The sequence below is a fragment of the Hyperoodon ampullatus genome (genome assembly GCF_949752795.1).
Source record: "Hyperoodon ampullatus genome assembly, chromosome: 15".
NCBI lineage: Eukaryota > Metazoa > Chordata > Mammalia > Artiodactyla > Ziphiidae > Hyperoodon > Hyperoodon ampullatus.
In genome coordinates, this window is record NC_136928.1 from 13916447 (window position 1) to 13937843 (window position 21397).

Genomic DNA, 21397 nt, shown 5'->3' on the forward strand with positions numbered 1-21397 from the left:
AAACAACAAATTTTAATCCTTGATATGTATCTACAAATTTTATTACTTTAGAGATGTAGCCAAGTACTATACTCAGAAAATCATATTTAAAAATTTTTTAGTGATCTGATAAAACTCACAGATGGTCCTTATTTTCCCCAGACATAACATTCTCATATCAAAGATCTTTATACATATGAACTGAAGCTTAATGAATGACACAGTTATTGAATACAGATAATTATTACCTATTAAACACCATCCTGCAAAATAAATACAGGCATACCTTGTTTTATTGCACTTTACTGCACTTCACAGATACTGGATTTTTTTAACAAATTGAAGGTGTGTGGCAGCCCTGTGTCAAGCAGCCTACTGGCACCATTTTTCCAGAAGCATTTACTCACTTTGTGTCTGAGTCACATTTTAGTAATTCTCGCAATATTTCAAACTTTTCCTTATTGTTATATTTGTTATGGTGATCTGTTGTCAGGGGTCTTTGATGTTTCTATTGTAACCGTTTTGGGGTGCCACGAACCTCACCCACAGAAGATGGTGAACTTAATCAATGGTTGTTGTGTGTGTTCCTTGGCTGCTCCACCCGCTGGTCATTCCCAGTCTTCCTCACTCTCCTCGGGCCTCTCTCTTCCCTGAGACACAACAATAGTGAAATTTAGGCCAGTTAATAACCCTACAGTGGCCTCTAAGTGTTCAAGTGAAAGGAAGAGTTGCACGTCTCTCACTTCAAATCCAAAGCTAGAAATGATTAAGCTTAGTGAGGAAGGCGTGTCAAAAGTCCAGTTAGGCCGAAAGGTAGGCCTCTTTCACCACGTGGATGCAAAGGAAAAGTTCTTGAAGGAAATTAAACATGCTACTCCAGTGAACATATAAATGATAAGAAAGCAAAACAGCCTTATTGCTGATATGGAGAAAGTTTGAGTGACCTGGATAGAAGATCAAACCAGCCACAACATCCCCTGAAGCCAGAGCCTAATCCAGAGCAAGGGCCTGACTCTCTTCAATTCTATGAAGGCTGAGAGGTGAGGAAGCTGCAGAAGAAAAGTGTGAAGGTAGCAGAGGTTGGTTCGTGAGGTTTAAGGAAAGAAGGCATCTCCTTATCAAAAGTGCAAGGTGAAGCAGCAAGTGCTGATGCAGAAACTGCAGCAAGTTATCCAGAAGATCTAGCTAAGATCATTCATGAAGGTGGTTATACTAAACAGCAGGTTTTCAATGTAGATGAAACAGCCTTATATTGGAAGAAGATGCCATCTAGGACTTGCATAGCCAGAGAGGAGAAGTCAAGGTCTGGCTTTAAAGCTTCCAAGGACAGGCTGACTCTCTTGTTAGGGCTAATGCAGCTGATGATTTTAAGTTGAAGCCAATGCTTGTTTACCATTCCAAAAGTCCTAGGGCCTTTAAGAATTATGCTTAATCTATTCTGGCTATTCTCTGGTTTTGTCAGCAAAACCAGATGACAGCAAATCTGTTTACAACATGGTTTACTGAATATTTTAAGTCCACTGTTAAGGCATACTGCTCAGAAGATTCCTTCCAAAATAGTACTGCTCATTGACAATGGACCTGGTCACCCAAGAGCTCCAGTGGTGATGTACAATGAGATTATTTTCATGCCTGCTAACACAACATCCATTCTGCAGCCCATGGATCAAGGAGTCATTTAGACTTTCAAGTCTTATTATTTAAGAAATACGTTTCAGGGACTTTCCTGGTGGTCCAGTGGTAAAGAATCCGCCTTCCAATGCAGGGGACGCAGGTTCGATCCCTGGTCAGGGAACTAAGATCCCACGTGCTGTGGGGCAACCAAACCCGCGCACCTCAACTAAGAGATGCCCATATGCCACGACAAAGATCTTGCCTGCCACAACGAAGACCTGATGCAGCCTAAGTAAATAAATAAAAAAAAAAGAAATACATTTCATAAAGGTATAGCTGCCATAGACAGTGATTCCTCTGATGAATCTGGGCAGTCAGTTGAAAACCTGGAAAGGATTCACCATTCTAGATGCCATTAAAAACATTTCTGATTCATAGGAAGAGGTCAAAATATCAATGTTATCAGGAGTTTGGAAGAAGTTGATGCCAACGCTCATGGATGACTTTGAGGGGTTCAAGACTTCAGTGGAGGAAGTAACTGCAGATGTAGTGGAAATAGCAAGAGAACTAGAATTAGAAATGGAGCCAGAAGGTGTGACTGAATTGCTGCAATTTCATGATAAAAAGTTAATGGACAAGGAGTTGCTTCTCATGGATGAGCAAAGAAAGTGGTTTCCTGAGATGGAATCTACTCCTGGTGCAGATGCTGTGAAGATTATTTTGTTTTGTTTTGTTTTATTTTTTATTTTTTTATTAGTTTTTATTGGAGTATAGTTGCTGTATGTGAAGATTGTCGAAATGACAACAAAGAATATAAAATACTACATAAACTGAGTTGATAAAGCAGCGGCAGAGTTTGAGAGGATTGACTCCAATTTTGAAAGAAGTTCTACTGTGGGTAAAATGCTGTCAAACAGCATTGCATGCTACAGAGAAATCGTTCATGAAAGGAAGAGTCAATCGATGTGGCAAACTTCACAGTTGTCTTATTTTAAGAAACTGCCGCGACGACCCCAGCCTTCAGCAGCCACCAGCCTGATCAGTCAGCAGCCACCAACATCGAGGCAAGACCCTCCACCAGTCATGAAAGATTACGACTCCCTAAAGGCTCAGATGATGGTTCGCATTTTTTAACAATTAACTGTTTTTTAATTGAGGTATGCACACTGTTTTTTTTTAGACATAATGCTATTGCACACTTAAGACTTCAGTACAGTGTAAACATAACTTCTGGGCTTCCCTGGTGGCGCAGTGGTTGAGAGTCCGCCTGCCGATGCAGGGGACACGGGTTTGTGCCCCGGTCCGGGAGGATCCCACATGCCGCAGAGCGGCTGGGCCCGTGAGCCATGGCCGCTGAGCCTGCGCGTCCGGAGCCTGTGCTCCGCAACGGGAGAGGCCACAACAGTGAGAGGCCCGCGTACCGCAAAACAAAAAAAAAAAACCATCTATATGCACTGGGAAACCAAAAAATTTGTGTGACTCGCTTTATTGTGATATTCGCTTTATTGCAGTGATCTGGGTACAAACCCACAATATCTCTGAAGTGTGCCTGTACTATGAGATCTGGGACCGCTTTACCTTTTCTGCTAATTTACTAGCCAAACACTATCACTGCTGGCATTTTTTTTTTTTTAGTAGCAGTTGTTCACTGAAGGAATAGTGAAAGAACTGCAAAAGAATTTCATTCCCCTGGATGAAAGCTTATTGTAATGTGAAGTCTGAGCCTATAGGCCTAAAAGTTTTTAACTAAGGAGTAAACGTTTTTTCTTACTATACTAACCAAATATATTTCTTTCCTGAATTTTAAAGGAGGATTTAGTTGAAACTTGGACAATTGCCAAGTACTATCACAGACTTGCTACTTTAATTCTAAAAATTTAAAGCTCTTTCAATTGGAAAACCTAATCTGTTTAACAGTCAAGAGTCTTTCATAAAATCAATATTGACCTTTCATAGTGTATTTGCTACTTTGATTGTATAAATAGAAGCTAATGTTCTAGTACTAAAAAGTGTTAACACCTGTTCAGTGAAGCAGTATATGATAAAATTTAATCTAGTTTAATAGTTGGCTCTATATTGTATTAGTATCACTTGGTAGAAGTATGCTCTGTATTTCTGCCCTATCTAGTTTGTCTCTCCATAGATAGATTTCTTTTTTTAATTAAAGGGAGTGATAGTAAGTATTGCCAGGTTGCTTTCTGGTGTAAACACTCTGAGTCAGTTCAGTCAGCTAAACGCTGACTAAATAAGGCGAGTTAGACTGAAAGACACCAAAATCTCCGCCCTCCACAAGCGTTTCAGCCTTTTATTCTCCATGGCCTTGGCATCGGCTTCTCCTCAAACAGGGTGTGCGCACTGCCACCCGTAACTTCCCGTGGTCTGGTCACCCTCCCACGGTGGACCTGCTGCTCTCTGGACTCTTTTCTCTTGAAGGATTGTATGGATTAGATGTATAAGGTTGAAACGCTCACATATAACGGAAAAATTTTTTAAGTGATTTTTTTCCCCCCGCTTTTTAAACATAGTACACTTTACCACAGAATACTATTTTGAAATTATAATGAAAGTCAGTGTAAAAAGGAATCCTGGAGTTTATAACCATATAAAATCATATGTGTGTGTATAATGTCCATCTCTACTTTTCTGTATATTTCAGAAAATGTGGTAGCAGAACAGTACACCCATGTGACTTTGGATTCTTGTGAAAGAAACAAGATGGAACCCTTGAAAGAGAGAAAGTTCAGGTATTGTGTGGGTGCATGTGGTCCTGTCTCTCTCCCTTTTCATTCTAGCTTGCTTTTTAAGCTGTAATGGAATACCTCATTCCAGCCCTTCTTTAAGGGCTGCCAGAGTTTTTATCAACTCAGAGCTTTAAGTCAGAAGCTACTCTCTGTACATATAAATACAATGACTCTTGGTACATCAGGGCAGTGAGAGAAGAACTGGGGTAGCAGAGGATCCTTGGAGAAACTGTTCCTGTGACTGACTTCCACTGATTTGGGGAGCAGAACTGCAGATGCTCTTGCCAGCCAAAGACCGTAACATATAAAGACTATTGCAGAACTGAGCAAACATCTAATTGCTTCTGTATACCCATTATAATTGAGGAAATCAATAACTTTCTTTTTTTTCCTTCTTTTTGGCTGTGTTGGGTCTTCATTGCTGCGCACAGGCTTTCTCTAGTTGTGACGAGCAGGGGCTACTCTTCGTTGCGGTGCACGGGCTTCTCATTGCGGTGGCTTCTCTTGTTGCGGAGCACAGGCTCTAGGCGCGTGGGATTCAGTAGTTGGAGCACGCGGGCTCCAGTAGTTGCAGCACGTGGGCTCAGTAGTTGTGGCGCACGGGCTTAGTTGCTCCACGGCATGTGAGATCTTCCCAGACCAGGGATCAAACGCATGTCCCCTGCATTGGCAGGTGGATTCTTAACCACTGCACCACCAGGGAAGTCCTAATAACTTTCTTTTAAGAGGAGGAAGATAGAATGTTTAAGCCTCTTAGGTTCTGATGCAAAATGCAGACTTACCATACATACACGAATGCTTTGCAGAAGTAAGATTCTGCCATATTTGAATAGTCTGGTGAATGTCATAGACACTAAAAGTAGCTACAGTCTTTTGAGTATTTATTATATTTCTGCACAGCACTTAACACTTTTCATGTACTGCACCCTTTAACTAACCCTTATAATAACTTTAGTTGTAGGAACTATTCTTTTCCAGCATCATAGATGAAGAAACCAGATCCAGAGGGCTAAATAAAGGACCTGAAGCCCTACAGCTTCTACTTTGCAGCCCTGGGATTTGAACCCCTATCTCTGATTTCAGAATCCTCGCTCTCACCACTGTGCTGTACTGCTTCTTATTATCAAAAACCTCTTCTTGAACTAAGACCCCAGTAAATAAATGATTGGATTAAAGGACATGAGCAGAACTTACAAAAGAAAAATTAATGAATAAACATGTAGAAAAGGGTTAACTCACTAGAAATCAAACTAATGCAAATTAAATAGGTTTTGCCTTTTAATTTAAACTTTTACTCAGTGGGCACATAGTCTGTTACTGCCCACCAGGAGTCTTCCTTTGTGCAGCTAAACTTTTGAATCATAAGACTACCATACACCACACTTGGTATAAGATTAACTTAGATGTATATAGGACAGAAATCACTGTTGCCAGCAGGGTAATACTGTCCAAGAAACTATTGTCTTTGACTGCATGTGACAGTTAAGCTGCAAGGAAACCAGGCTCACGTGGGGAGACACCCAGGGACAGAGGCTTCCTTAGCTTCGAAACCTTATTCCCAGGGTGTCAGCGGCTCTTGCAACACTCCATAGATTTAGTTTCCAGAGTCCCCGCCAGGGACAGGCCCATTACGAGAATCATTACACCTGAAGCCTGAATCTATGGATTCCCAGCACATGTTCATAATTCTCCCAGTCCAGACACAGCTATTTTTTATAATAAGCATTGATGACAGTGATACCTTACCTTTTCAGTTTTCAGTGGAGAAGGGGAAGAGCTAGAAAGTTAACCAAAATCCACAGTTTTGTGGAGACGGGAAAAGGATTTTATTCATCGTTTATGCACCCACGGTAATTTGGGCACTCATGTTGCTAGTAGCAATATACATGGGTTTGGAAACACATCTGTTTTGTTGTAATATAAAATATTGGAAATATGTTCAATATCTAAGAACAAGGGAATTGTTACACTTCATCACACATCCACTGGATTAAATGGTGTGCAGCATTAAAATCCACAGTAGAACTGTGGAGAAACCCAGCAGACACCACCTTTCCCAAATAATCAGGCTGACGTCACCCGTGATGACACATGGTGATGTCATGGGAGGAGAAGGGCGCGTCACCTCTGTGATATTCTCCCCAAACCCATACTCACAGTCTAGCCAGGAGGAAAACAAGAGAAGCCCAAATTGACGGACAGTCTACAAAATAGCTGGCCAGTACTCCTCAAAACCGACAAGGTCTCAGGAAACTAGGAAAGACTAAGGAAGTGTCACAGAGGAGAAGAGAGTAAGGAGGCTGACGACTAATGCAGCATGGTGTCCACGGTTGGCTCCTGGAGCATACACGGGGCTTGTGGAAAACCTGGCGAAATCCAGACGAGGTCTGGAGGTTAGTCCATAGTAATGTGACAAAGGTTGGTTTATTGGTTTTGACAAGAGCCACTTTAACGTGAGGTGGTGACACTAGAGGAGATGGGTGAGGAGCGTATGGGAATTCTCTTTGATCTCTGTGACATTCCTTTAAATCTAAATTCCAAAATTAGTTCATTTTTTTAAAAATTCATGGTAGGAAAAATGCCTGTCAAGAAGTAAAAAATGCAACATGAAGTTGCATGAATTCATTTGTATAAAAATATATACTCGTGCATCTGTTTGTAGATATGTGGATCTAAAGATGTGGAGAGAATATGTGTGTGGAGAAGTATGTACAGTCCAAACTTGTTATTTGCATTGGTTCTTTTCTATAAAATCACTGCAGACACTGAATTAGCAAATACTGACCCGTTGCTTCTAGGGGAAATACACAGTTAGGATCCTACAGGGCTCTGGTCACAGCCCTTTGTTTAAAGACATTTATTTAGGGCTTCCCTGGTGGCGCAGTGGTTAAGAATCTGCCTGCCAATGCAGGGGACACGGGTTCGAGCCCTGGTCTGGGAAGATCCCACATGCCACGGAGCAACTAAGTCCGTGCGCCACAACTACTGAAGTCCACGCGCCTAGAGCCCATGCTCCACAACAAGAGAAGCCACAGCAGTGAGAAGCCCGTGCACCGCAATGAAGAGTAGCCCCTGCTCACCGCAACTAGAGAAAGCCCATGTGCAGCAACAAGACCCAACACAGCCAAAAAGAAATAAATAAAATAAGTAAATTTATGTTAAAAAAAAAGACACTTATTTAATATATATTATTGATTCATTAACATTGAACTCATGGCCAACAGCACTGTAACCCATGCCTGAATGAAACTTATCCAACACATATTTTCTCCAGAAGACACGTCACAGCCTTCTTGCACTTAGGAACGCTAGACAGCACTTGAGCACTACACTTGGGGAACAGTTAAACAGCTAAATCACCAACTAAAAGCACAAAAATGCAAGAAAAAGAAACACCCCACATCTCTAACTATACTGTGAAAGGCCACTGTTTAGAGTATGAGCTGAAATGAGAAGGCAGAGTGTCACCTTGCTCGACCTCCTGGGAACATAAATGTTGAGTGACGCAAACTTTTCATTGTTCTGCACGTCTTGAGATGACAGCAAAAGCACCATGAGTGTTGTTTGGGGTAACAAACAAATATTTGCATGTAGGTGAATTTACAGGTATGGAATCCTTGAGGAATGAAGATCGACTGTGTGTGTGCGTGTGTGTGTAGAAATGTACTGGTGTTAGGTTGTTGGACTGTGGCTGACATTTTCTGTTTGTTTCAGTGTTATAAAAGAAGCCATTTTTGGAATAAAATATTCAGTCCCTATGCTTAGTGATGCTTAGAAGACAACTTGAGAAAATAAACCCTTTCCTACCAACATCTCCTACTAAAGAATATCCAATGTGTCACCTCACCTATTTAATATATTACCACGTTTTTTATTTTATTTCTATTCATACTGTACAAGCTGTGTATCTGCATATATTTGTTTGTATGAAGAAAATGCTTTAATAAACTCTTTGTGAAGCAGTTTTGAAATCTCATTCCTAGAATGAAAAGGAAACTGTTTTGTGGGATTTTTATGTGTTCAAACCCAATAAAGCTTGTAATCGTGTGTGTTTATCTTGTCCCTTTAACACATCCAGTCCGATTGAAGAGAAAAGTCCAGAACCAGCGTTCCCCACAGATGTCTCTTCAGCATCCTTGCTCCATCTGAGCCAACCTGCTGCAGCTGTGCTGACCAGCGAGGCGGAGTGGGGCCTCAAGGCCTGTAAACTCACAGACCCTGACCTTGCCCCTGCAGAGGATCCAGCAGATGCCAATGCCAGGTTCCAGGCAGAACCAATGCAGACCGGCTTGCTTGGGAGTGTCGACGCTCCAGGTGTGAACAGATGCTCATTCTTAATTGTTCCCTGAATAAGGACAATAACCTGTTAAAAGCTGTTCCATGAAAGAAGCTCAAAGAGCAGGGCCTTGAATGCCGTTGAGTAGAACGCAAGTTCAGACAAACTTGCATGCTGTATCACCATGCATACAACAGTAACATACTTGAAGTACTAATTAATTTGTTTTAATTTTAAAAGGTATCAAAATAACTACTGTTGGAAAAGAGAACTGGAATTGGAGGGCCCATTATGCCAGGCATTTAATCTAATACTGTTATCCCCATTTTACAGAAAAGTAAACAGGCTCAGGGTTAAAGGACCCCACCCCCACCCCAAGGTTACACAGAAACAATCTTAACAGTGGACAAGAGCACAGACTCTGGAGATAGACTAGCTGGATTCTAATCCTAACTCCTCCTCTTAGGCTGTCTTGTGATCTTGGCCAAGATTATTTCAGTTCTCTGTGGCCCTGTTTTCTATAAAGTGGAGGGGTTGGCAGTACCTACTTTAGGGTCTTACTGTTAGGACCAAGTGAGTTACTAAACATCAAGGGCTCAGAAAAGTGTCCCACATCTGCTTAGCACTAGTAAGTATCAATCATGTTGGATTAGTCTTTGATAACTGCCACTAATAGAATTTTTTATAGCATTCTAAATTGGGCAGAAACTTTTTTCTTCCCTTTAGAAACGGTTCCTCTTTGTGTCTTTGTGGACCCAAAGTATATCTCATACAGACAAATTGCATGTAGGTAGTATGTGTTAAAAGGCAGCGTGTTTTATAAATAGAAGTGGAAGGCAATTTAAAGAATACATATATGATCATGTTAGAAGTAACTAATCTCCAAGTTTGCCTTTAAGACATGTACCCATAACTGTGTTAAAGGCAAAATCTAGAATAGATGCCCTTGGTGTTAATTTCCTTTGTCCCAACTGAATATTGATTTAAATTTGTAGATCTAAAATGACAGATAATGAACTGTGCAGAAGTACCCATTTTGACTTTTGAAAATGGTTCTTTATTATTTGAATCAATGCTCTTTAAAGATAAGGCTTTTGAAAGCTTATTTAATGAGTGTCTCCACTTGCTTTGTCTATGATTTATTTGGTAAAAGTCTTGGATACTGAATTCCTTTTCTTTTATGTTCCTGTTCCTTTAAGACTTCACTGTTGAGAATCCCTGGGATGATGAGTTGATTGTCAAACTTTTATCTGGGCTTTCTAAACCAGTGAGTTCCTATCCAAATACTTATGAATGGCAATGTAAACTTCCAGCCATCAAACCCAAGACTGAATTTCAACTGGGTAAGAACCATATGGGTAATAAAACTTTAAACTCTTTTTTTCTCTGTGGGAAGCTGATGTTTATTCCTCCCGGCACCACCCTCACCCCTACCCCTCCACCTCCTCCCCCACTTGCAGTAGGAAGTTTTATCTGTAGTGTTAAGATGAGAACATTTTGTTAGGCCGTGACTGTAGGATTTCGATTGCTTTTGGGACTGTAACTTATAAAGGGCAGTTTGGCAATATCTATCAGAATTTAAAATGCATATGCTTTTAGACCCAGACATCCACTTTTAAGAATTTCCTGGGCTTCCCTGGTGGCGCAGTGGTTGAGAGTCCGCCTGCCAATGCAGGGGACACGGGTTCGTGCCCCGGTCTGGGAGGATCCCACATGCCGCGGAGCGGCTGGGCCCGTGAGCCATGGCCGCTGAGCCTGCGCGTCCGGAGCCTGTGCTCCGCAATGGGAGAGGCCACAACAGTGAGAGGCCCGCGTACCGCAAAAAAAAAAAAAAAAAAAAAAAAAGAATTTCCTGCAGATACACTTGGATATATTCAAAGTGAGGTGTGTGTAAAAGCAACAGATTGGAAACAACATAGGCATCTAAGGGGACTGCTTAAATAAATTATGGGACATCTCTACAGTAAACTACAGCTCACTCTGTGCAGCTAGGGAATGATCTCCAAAACATGCTCCTAAGTGAAAGGGCAGGCTAGTGTTATATGCTGCTTTTTATTTCTTAAAAAGGGGCAAGATAATATATATTCATATTTGATAGTATTTCCAGAGAACACTTGAAGGGTGCTCAAAACTAATAAAAATGGTTAATTGTTAGTGGGAGGGGAAACAGGGTAGATGTGGTAACAATGGGAGCAAGACTTCTCATAATGTACTTTACACACACACACACACACACACACACACACACACACACACACAGAGATTCCCCTATTATTAGCATCTTGCATCAGTGTGGTACGTTTGTTAAAGTTGATGAACCAATATTGATACATTATTATTAACTACAGTTCATAGTTTACATTAGGATTCATTCTTTGTGTTGTACATTCTGTGGGGTTTGACAGATGTGTAATGACATGCATCTGTCATTACAGTATCATACAGAACAGTTTCAGTGCCCTAAACCCCTGCGCTTCATCTATTCATCCCTTCCTCCCTCTACCTGAAACCCTAGCAACCACTAATCTCCTACTGCCGTCCCCACATAGTTGTAATCATTACAGTATATAGACTTTTCAGATTGGCTTCTTTTGCTTAGCAATATGCATTTAAGTTTCCTCCATGTCTTTTCATGACTTGATAGCTCTTTCTTTTTCATCTCTGAGGAGTATTCCATTGTGGGAAGGTACTATAGTTTATTTATCCATTCACCTATTGAAGGATATCTTGGTTGCTTCCAAGTTTGGGCAATGATGAATAAAGCTGCTGTAAACATTCCTGTACAGTTTTTGTGTGGACGTAAGTTTTCAGTTCATTTGGGTAAGTACTAAGGAGTGTGATTGCTGGATCATATAGTTAAGGCTATGTTTACTTTTGTAAGAAACTGCCAAACTGTCTTACAACAGGTTTTGTACCATTTTGAATTCCCACAGCAATGAATGAGAATTCTGTTGCTCCACATTCTTGTCAGCATGTGATATTGTCAGTGTTTGGGGTTTTAGCCATTCTAGTAGATGTGCAGTGGTATTTCACTATTGTCTTTAATTTGCAATTCTTTAATTATGTATAATGTTGAACATTTTTTCATATGTTTATTTGCCATCTGAATATCTTCTTTCCTGAGACATATTTTCAGATCGTTTGCCCATTTTTCAATCAGGTTGTTAGTTTTCTTATTAAGAAAAGTATACAGTGGCTACACAGTGGTCCTTTATCAGTTGTTTTACAAAGATTTTCCCCCAGCCTCTGGCTTGTCTTTTCATTCTATTAGCTGTGTTTTTTGCTGAGTAGAAGTTTTCAATTTTAATGAAGTCCAGTTTATCACTTCTTTCCTTTCACAGATCATGCTTTTGGTGTTGTATCCAAGAGGTCATCAGCAAACCCAAGGTCACCTAGATATTCTCCTATGTTATCTGCTAGGAATTTTGTAGTTTTGTGTTATATATTCAGATCTATGAACCATTTTGAATTAACTTCTGTCAAAGGTATAAGATCTGTGTCTAGATTCATTTTGCATGTTGATATTCAGTTGTTCCATCACCATTTGTTGAAAAGACTATCTTTCCTGCATTGAATAGCCTTTACTCTTTTGTCAGTGATCAATTGACTATATTTGTTTGGGTCTATTGCTGGGCTCTGTCCTCTGTTTCATTAATCTATTCGCCTATTCACCAATACCACACTGTCCTGATTTTGGTAGCTTTTATAGTAAGTCTTAATGTTGGGTAGTGTCGGTCCTCCAATTTGTTCTCCTTCAATACTGTGTTGGCTGTCTGATTCTTTTGCCTTTCCATATAAACTTTAGAATTAGTTTGTCATTATCCACAAAATGACTTGGTGGGATTTTGCTTGGTATTGCATTGAATCTGTAGATCAAGTTTGGAAGAACTTCACAATGCTGTGTCTTCCTATCTGTGTATATAGAATATCTCTCCATATATTTATATTTTTTAATTTGTTTCATCAGAGTTTTGTAGTTTTCCTCATGTAGACCTTGTACATATTTTGTTACATTTATACTTAAATATTTCATTGGGGGCGGGTTGCTAATATAAATTGTATTGTATTTGTGTGTGGTTTGTTTCTTTTTTTTTTTTTTTTTTTTTTTTTTGCGGTACGCGGGCCTCTCACTGTTGTGGCCTCTCCCGCTGCAGAGCACGGGCTCTGGACACGCAGGCTCAGCGGCCATGGCTCACGGGCCTAGCCTCTCCGCAGCACGTGGGATCTTCCCGGACCGGGGCATGAACCCGTGTCCCCTGCATTGACAGGCAGACTCTCAACCACTGTGCCACCAGGGAAGCCCTGTATTGTGTTTTTAATTTCAAATTCCACTTATTCATTTGTGGTACATGTGGCATAGAACTGTTCATAGTATTCCTTTATTATCCTTTTAATGTCCATAGGATCTGTAGTGATGCCCCCTCTTTTATTTCTGGTATTAGTAATATGTGTCCTCCCTAATTTTTCTTAGTTGGCCTGGCAGAAGCTTATCAATTTCATTGATATTTTCAAAGAACCAACTTTTTTTCCCACAGAACCAACTTTTGTTTTCATTGATTTCCTCTATTGATTTTCAGTTTTAAATTTTGTTGATTTCTACTCTGATTCTTATTTTTTCTTTTCTTTTGCTTACTTTGAATTTAATTTGCTCTTCTTTTTCCAGTTTTCTAAGGTGGAAACTAAGATTATTGATTTTAGATCTTCTTTTCTAACATATGCATTCAATGCTATAAATTTCTAATACTGCGTTTTCCACATCTCACAATTTCAATAAATTATGTTTTCAAAGTGTGTTATTTAATCTCCAAGTTTTGGGGGACTTTCCAGCTATCCTTCTGTTATTGATTACCAGCTTAATTCCACTGTGATCTGAGTGCATACTTTGTATGATTTCTTTCTTTCTTTTTTTTTTTTTTAATTTGGTGAAGTTGTGTTTTATGGCCTAGAATGTGGTCTTTCTTGGTGACTGTTCCATGTAAGCTTGAAAAGAATGTATATTCCACTGTTGTTAAATTAAGTATTTCATGAATGTCTATTAGATCCAGTTGATTGGTGGTGGTGCTGTTCGGTTCAACCATGCCCTTAAGGATTTTCTGCCTGTTGGATCTGTCAATTGCTGATAGAGGGATGTAGAAATCTCCAACTGTAATAGTGAATTGATTTATTCTCCTTGCAAGTCTGTCAATTTTTGCCTATTTTGATGCTCTGTTATTAGGCTCATACACATTAAGGATTGTTATGTCTTGGAGAACTGAGCCCTGTATCATTATGTAATGCCTTTCTTTATCCTTGATAACTTTCCTTACTTTTAAGTCTGTTCTGTGTAAAATTAATATAGCTACACCAGCTTTCTGTTGATTAATGTTAGCGTGACGTATCTTTCTCCATGCCTTTACTTTTATTTTTTTCTGTGTCTTTATATTTAGGGTGTGTTTCTTGTAGACAACATATAGTTGGGTCTTGTATTTTTATCTATTGTGATGTAGTTGGATTAATATCTACTATATTTGTTACTGTTTTCTATTTATTGCTCTTGTTCTTCGTTTCCTTTTTTGTCTTTCACTCTCTTTCTGCCTTCTCTGGTCTTAATTATTTATGTGATTCTCTTTTCTCTCTTCTCTTAGCATATCAATTTTACTTCTTTCTTTACTTTTTTTAGTGGTTGCCCTAGAGTTTGCAATGTCCATTTACAAGTAATCCATGTCCACCTTCCAATAACACTATACTGCTTCACAAATAGCACACGTCCCTTATAACAGAATGTTACCAATTCCTCCGTCCTCACTCATTTCACTTACCCAACAGGCTGTGCTTACTGAACACATTGTTGCTATTATTATTTTGAACAGCTATCTGTTAGATCAGTTAGGAATAAAAAATAAATAAATAAAAGATTTTATTTTCTCTTCATTTATTCCTTTTCCTATACTTTTCTGATCTGAGTTTCTGACCTGTATCATCTTCCTTCCCTCTGAAGAACTTCTTTTTTCTCTTTTGTTAATTTTTATTGGAGTATAGTTGCTTTACAATGTTGTGTTAGTTTCTGCTGTACAGCAAAGTGAATCAGCTATACGTATACATATTGGTTTGGCCAAAAAGTTTCGTTCGGGATTTTCCATATGATGTTACAGAATGAATGAACTTTTGGGCCAACCCAATATATCCCCTCTCTTTTGGATTTCCTTCCCATTTAGGTCACCACAGAGCATTGAGTAGAATTCCCTGCGCTATATGTTAGGTTCTCATTAGTTATCTATTTTATGCATAGTATCAATAGTGTATATATGTCAATCCCAATCTCCCAATTCTTCCCACCCCCCAGAACTTCTTTTAACATTTCTTGCAAGGCAGGTTTACTGGTAACAGATTGCCTTAATTTTTGTTTGTCTAATGAAGTCTTTATTTCTTCTTCACTTTTGAATGGGAAGAATTCTTGGTTTGTGGTTTTTTGGCTTTTTTTTTTCTTTCTTTCAACACTTACTCCACTCTCTTCTTGCTTGTATGGTTTCTGAAGAGAAGTCAGTGTGATTCTTATGCTTGCTCCTCTATAGGTAAGGTGGTTTTATTCCTCTGGTTTCTTTCAATATTTTCTCCTTGTCTGATTTTCTGCAGTTTGAACATGACATGCCTAGATGTAGCTTTTTGGTATTCTTCCTGCTTGGCGTTCTCTGAAATTCCTGGATCTGTGATTTGGTTTCTGTCGTTGATTTTGGAAATTTCTCAGGCATTATTACCCCAGCTATGTCTTCTGTTCTCTTTTTCTTCTTCATCCTAGTGTCCCATTGCACATTTGTTACCCCTTTTGTAGTTGTCCCATAGTTCTTGAACATTCTATCTTTTTCATTTTCTTTTTCTCTTTGCATTTCAGTGTTGGAAGTTTCTGTTGGCATATTTGTCAAGCTCACAGTTTCTTTTTCCAGCCACATACAGCCTAATGATGAGCCCATCAAGGATATTCTTCATTTTGTCACAGTCCTTTTTTATTTCTAGCGTTTCCTTTTGATTCTTTCTCGGAGTTTGTATTTGTCTTCTTACATTACTCTTGTATTCTTGCATTTCGTTTACCTTTTTCATTACAGCTCTTAGCATATTAATCATAATTTTTTTTATTCCTGGTCTTATAATTCCAAAATCTTTTCTATATCTGTATCTGGTTCTGATACTTGCTCTGTCTTTTCAAGCTGTGTTTTTTGTCTTTTATTATGCCTTTTAATTTTTGTTAGAAGCCAGTCCTGATATCCTGCTGAAAGGAACTGAGATAAATAGCCCTTTAGTGTAAAGTTCATGCTTATCAGTCTTGGGCTTAGGCTGTGTTTACTATTTTCTGTGGCTGTAGGTATCAAAGGCTGAAATTCCCCTTTGTGTCCTTATTTGTCTCCCCTGTTGTCTTTGGGCTTCCCTAGAGACTTGTTCTTAAATAAGGTCTGAGACATCAGTTCTTTCTGTGGTGACTCCTCTCCCCACCCCACCCCCTTCGGTACTGGCTTCAGTGGTAGTTTCTGCTTCTGGGCTCTGCTATTCTCTGTATTCACCTGTCTGTCTCCTCAGTTTGGGGGCCAGCAGTTTTCCCTGTGACCTCAGTTCTCTAACAGACCTAAGAGTTGTTGATTTTCAATTTGTTCGGCTTTTTCTTACTGTGAGGGTAGACTCACGACTTCCAAACTCCTTACATGCCAGCTAGAAACCAGAAAGCTACTTTTTTATATTTGATTTTAAACACATGAATTCTTTTTTTAAAAAATTAAAAATCTGTTACAACTTTACCTCTGTCATCTTTCTACCTAAACCAATAACCCCAGTGTAACTGAAAAATATCAAGACAAATCCAGCTGAGGGGCATTCTACAACTTACCAGAACAGTGCTTCTTGGAACTGTCATGGTCATCAGAACAAAAAGTTAGAAACCATCACAGCCTAGCAGAGTCTGAGGAGACTTGATGAATGTGTCCTAGAACATTAGGGGAAAACTAGTGAAATCTGTATAAAGTGTGGAGTTTAGTTAACAGTAACATACCAGTTTTGCTTCTTGTTTGTTACCAGTGTAACTTGGTTATGTAAAAGTTAGCAGTAGGGGAAACAGGATGCAGAATATACAGAAACTACTATCTTCTCAACTTTTCTATAAATCAAAAACTGTTCTAAAATAGAAAGTTTACTGCAATAAAAATTTTTTAACTATCGGTACAATTATACTCTGCCCTTTTTATTCTGATGTAAAATGCTTGCATTTTTCAAAGGCATGTTAGAGCTTTGTTTAGCACTTTGTAGAGGATGTCCACTTGTTTTTTCTGTCATCACAACAGTCTTGCCAAGTAGGCAGTACACGTACCCCCCCTTTAAATATGACAGCACTGGTAAAGAGAGGATGGCTGCCCGAGGCCCTGCTGCTCAGTGACAGGCCTGCGTCCCGGCAGTGCTGCTCTGGCTCCTCCATCACTTCGTTATAAAGGGGGTATTTTGTGGCAGGTATTTGTTTAACTTTCATGTAAGACTGGAAAAACGTTTCCTAAGGGAGCTACATCCATTTTTATTTATTAAAGCAATTCAAGCACCAAGAAAAATTTACAGATACTTCATTTTGATAGCCTTTAATGTTTTGAGCCTTTTTTTCATTTTGACTTACCTATGTCCTCAGGTTCTTTGCTGGTCTATGTTGATCACCTTCTTGGAGAAGGGGCTTTTGCCCACGTCTATGAAGTTACCCACGGAGATGTGAACAATAGCAAAAATAAGCAGAAATTTGTTTTGAAGGTAAATGATCTGTACAATATAGAAAAGAATTTTAGGGCTAGAGTTTGCCAGCCTCCTTTTTCTTTTTTTTAAAGATAGTGGTGGTTTCACTTAGGTCTATTGTCAGCACTTAAGAAACAAAACTATCCCACAAGGATTCAGAATTGCCTCGCCACTAAAATTACCTTGCAGCAGTTCCCACGCTGCAGGAACAATTCATAGCTTGTCATCACTTTCTACCCCACGTCCTACATTTGGATGAAGTGGCTTTCTTGCTATCATTTTCCAGAATGTGAGCTGGATATGAATGTCACATACCTGATTTGCAGGTCCAGAAGCCCGCCAACCCCTGGGAATTCTACATCGGGACCCAGCTGATGGAGAGACTAAAGCCAAGCATGCAACACATGTTTATCAAATTCTATTCTGCCCACCTGTTCCAGAATGGCAGTGTGTTAGTAGGAGATCTCTACAGCTATGGGACATTACTAGTAAGTGTATTGCTTTTATGACAAACAGGAACTGAAGTACATATTTGGCTTATGCCTTGCACATACCTTTTGCACTTGGAGCTTTTATTGGAGTGATGGGTGGGGGCAAAGCTCTTGACTTGAAATTTCATTAATCCTGTGCAACCAACTCAGGACTCCACTTTCCATTGTTTCTAGAATGCCATTAACCTCTATAAAAATACCCCTGAAAAAGTGATGCCTCAAGCTCTAGTCCTCGCGTTTGCTATCAGAGTGCTGTGCATGATTGAACAAGTCCATGACTGCGAAATCATCCACGGAGACATCAAGCCAGACAATTTCATACTCGGAAACAGGCAAGTTGCCCTTTTAACAGGTCCTTCTCTTACCGTTTCCCCAGCAGCCTTTTATTATCTGTGCTCACGCAGCCTGGCCCTTGTTTGTGTTTAATATAGATTTTTGGAACAGGACAGTGAAGATGATGATTTATCTGCTGGCTTGGCACTCATCGACCTGGGTCAGAGTATAGACATGAAACTTTTTCCAAAAGGAACCGCATTTACGGCAAAGTGTGAAACATCTGGTTTCCAGTGTACTGAGATGCTCAGCAACAAGCCCTGGAACTACCAGGTAGAGAACTAGAGTGAGAGATTTGAAAACATTTCCCTGTATGACACTCACTATAGTTTCAAAATGAATTAGGGCATCTAGATAGTCTGAGCTGATCTGGTCTTCTTCTAGCCCTGGATTCAGACGACGCTCTAGGGTTGTTTCCAGTTGTGGACACGTCACACCTCGGGAGGTTTGGAGCACAGTTCAAAGACCACAGCCAGTCCTGGGGGGAGGAGCTGAGAGGGCTTGCAAGCGGCTTAGTGTTGTGTTTGCCTCTGTGTGACAAAACAAAGGATGCGGTAGCTCAGGAAGAGCAGAGCTTCCCAAGACGCTGCCTAGGGAGGTGGCGGGTGATCTGCCGTCCGTGGAAGCTTCCAGCAAAGCCTAGATGGGCATTCATAGGACGTGTCAGTGTGGGGTTAACGCACACTTCCAGAATTCTTTAAAAGTGAAATCCTGTGACTATTTATTTCCTGTGATTTATCATATTTGCTGCATAACTTAGACATGGGAATATGCTCAAGTGTAAAATACTGTATTAGTCATATATACCCATATTTTCTTTATAGATTGATTACTTTGGAGTTGCTGCAACAGTGTACTGCATGCTTTTTGGCACTTACATGAAAGTGAAAAATGAAGGGGGAGTCTGGAAGCCTGAAGGTCTTTTTAGAAGGTGGGTATTAGCATTGGTGCTACAGTGAAAAGAATAAATACAGTAGAATGTTGAGTTCCATCTGGTGGAAAATGGATCTTTGCCACAGAAGACCCATGCCTTGGGAAGTAAGGTGAAATAGCATAACCCTGGGCCCTGGGTGCAGTGAGCAAGTTATTTAAGTGCTTCTGTTTCTCCATTTGTAACTTTTGTGGAACGAGTTGTGTGTAGACATTTCATTGGATCTTCAGTTTCTCCTATGTATAATAGATTCAACATATCCATTCTTTTTTTTTGAATTTTTTAATTTTATTATTATTTTTTGTAATAGATCTTCACTGGAGTATAATTGCTTCACAATACCATGTTAGCTTCTGTTGTACAACAAAGTGAATCAGCCATATGCATACATATGTCCCCATATCCCCTCCCTCTTGAGCCTCCCTCCCATCCCCCCATCCCACCCCTCTAGGTCATCGCAAAGCACGGAGCTGATCTCCCTGTGCTGTGCTGCTGCTTCCCACCAGCTATTTTGCATTCAGTAGTGTATATATGTTGATGCTACTCTCACTTCGCCCCAGCTTCCCCCTCCCACCCCATGTCCTCAAGTCCATTCTCTATATCTTTATTCCTGCCCTGCAACTAGGTTCATCAGTACCATATATTTTTTTTAATTCCATATATATGCGTTAGCATATGGTATTTGTTTTTCTCTTTCTGATTTACTTCACTCTGTACGACAGACTCTAGGTCCATCCACCTCACTACAAATAACTCAATTTCGTTTCTTTTTATGGCTGAGTAATATTCCATTGTATATATGTACCACATCTTCTTTATCCTTTCATCTGTCGATGGACATTTAGGTTGGTTTTATGTCCTGGCTATTGTAAATAGTGCTGCAATGAACACTGTGGTACATGACTCTTTTTGAATTATGGTTTTCTCAGGGTATATACCCAGTAGTGGGATTGCTGGGTCATATGGTAGTTCTATTTGTAGTTTTTTAAGGAAGCTCTATACTGTTTTCCATAGTGGTTGTATCAATTTACATTCCCACCAACATATCTATTCTTGATGCATTAGGTCGGGTTGAGGTTAGAGTTAAGTCAGATGCAAGAGTGGGATTACCCTGCACGCTGAAGGCTACTTTTTTTTTTTAAATAAATTTATTTATTTATTTATAATTTATTTATTTATTTATTTATTGGCTGCATCGGGTCTTTGTTGCTGTGCACAGGCTTTCTCTAGTTTCGGCAAGCGGGGGCTACTCTTCATTGCGGTGCGTGGGCTTCTTATTGAGGTGGCTTCTCTTTTTGCGGAGCATGGGCTCTAGGCCCACGGGCTTCAGTAGTTGTGGCACGCGGGCTCAGTAGCTGTGGCTCACAGGCTCTAGAGCACAGGCTCAGTAGTTGTGGTGCACGGGCTGAGTTGTTTCGCAGCATGTGGGATCTTCCCGGACCAGGGCTCGAACCCGTGTCCCCTGCATCGGCAGGTGGATTCTTAACCACTGAGCCACCAGGGAAACCCTGAAGGCTACATTTTATCCTTCATTTATGCTTTGTCTCTCCAGGCTTCCTCATCTGGATATGTGGAATGAATTTTTTCACATGATGTTGAATATACCAGATTGTCATCATCTTCCATCTTTGGATTTGTTACGGCAGAAGCTGAAGAAAGTATTTCAAGAACACTATACAAACAAGATTAAGACCCTTCGTAACAGGCTAATTGTACTGCTCTTAGAATATAAGCGTTCTCGAAAATAAAGTATGGACACTCCCTAAAAATCTCTTTGTAAATGCTAGTCTGCTCACTTTGAACCTTGATGTTTCCACATTTATTGTTTATGTAAATGTTTCTTAAAAATAAAGCCCACAAAGTATATCCCTGGGACATAGTTGTTACAAATATTTCAACAAAATACACAACACGGTAACATCCCCGCGTAGCAGGCTGACTGGGCAGCTCTTGGGATGCGAACATTCATGAGAGTAATCAACAAGTGAACATTCTCTAAAAGCACTTTTTAAGCAACTGACCTGTTCACTTTAAGCCAAAAAAGAGCCAAGTCAGGTTTGTTTGTTTTTTTCTAAATTTGGGAGTTTATATTTGTGTAAAATAAACAAAAATTCCCCAAATATATCTGGCAGACTTAATGTTTTTATGAATTGGATGTGCCTGTCCTTTATTGTACTTGTTCCTCGTTGCTATCCATGGGAAATATTGCAGGTATAAATCTTAAGCTTTGTTTTTTAAAAGCATGATTCAAAAGAATATCTCAGATCTTGAAAATAGTCACGTAAGCTCCATGCATCAT

The 21397-nt window shown here is 39.8% G+C and overlaps 1 protein-coding gene across 2 annotated transcripts in view; it reads left to right on the top strand.

Moving 5' to 3' along the window:
- BUB1 (BUB1 mitotic checkpoint serine/threonine kinase) overlaps positions 1-20913 on the top strand; it is a gene marked incomplete at its 5' end in the record, with an annotated part of 41801 nt that extends 20888 nt beyond the window's left edge. Inside the window, 9 exons of one of the 2 annotated variants that reach the window (XM_079721483.1) lie at positions 4250-4337; positions 8413-8648; positions 9810-9953; positions 17246-17361; positions 17670-17831; positions 18009-18166; positions 18266-18440; positions 18992-19098; positions 20651-20913. In XM_079721483.1, the coding sequence (XP_079577609.1) occupies positions 4250-4337; positions 8413-8648; positions 9810-9953; positions 17246-17361; positions 17670-17831; positions 18009-18166; positions 18266-18440; positions 18992-19098; positions 20651-20846 (1382 nt within the window). In that variant the 3' untranslated portion in view covers positions 20847-20913. The remainder of the gene's footprint in view (positions 1-4249; positions 4338-8412; positions 8649-9809; positions 9954-17245; positions 17362-17669; positions 17832-18008; positions 18167-18265; positions 18441-18991; positions 19099-20650) is intronic. The other variant, XM_079721484.1, reaches the window with a different exon arrangement.
- Between the last annotated feature and the right edge of the window lie 484 nt (positions 20914-21397).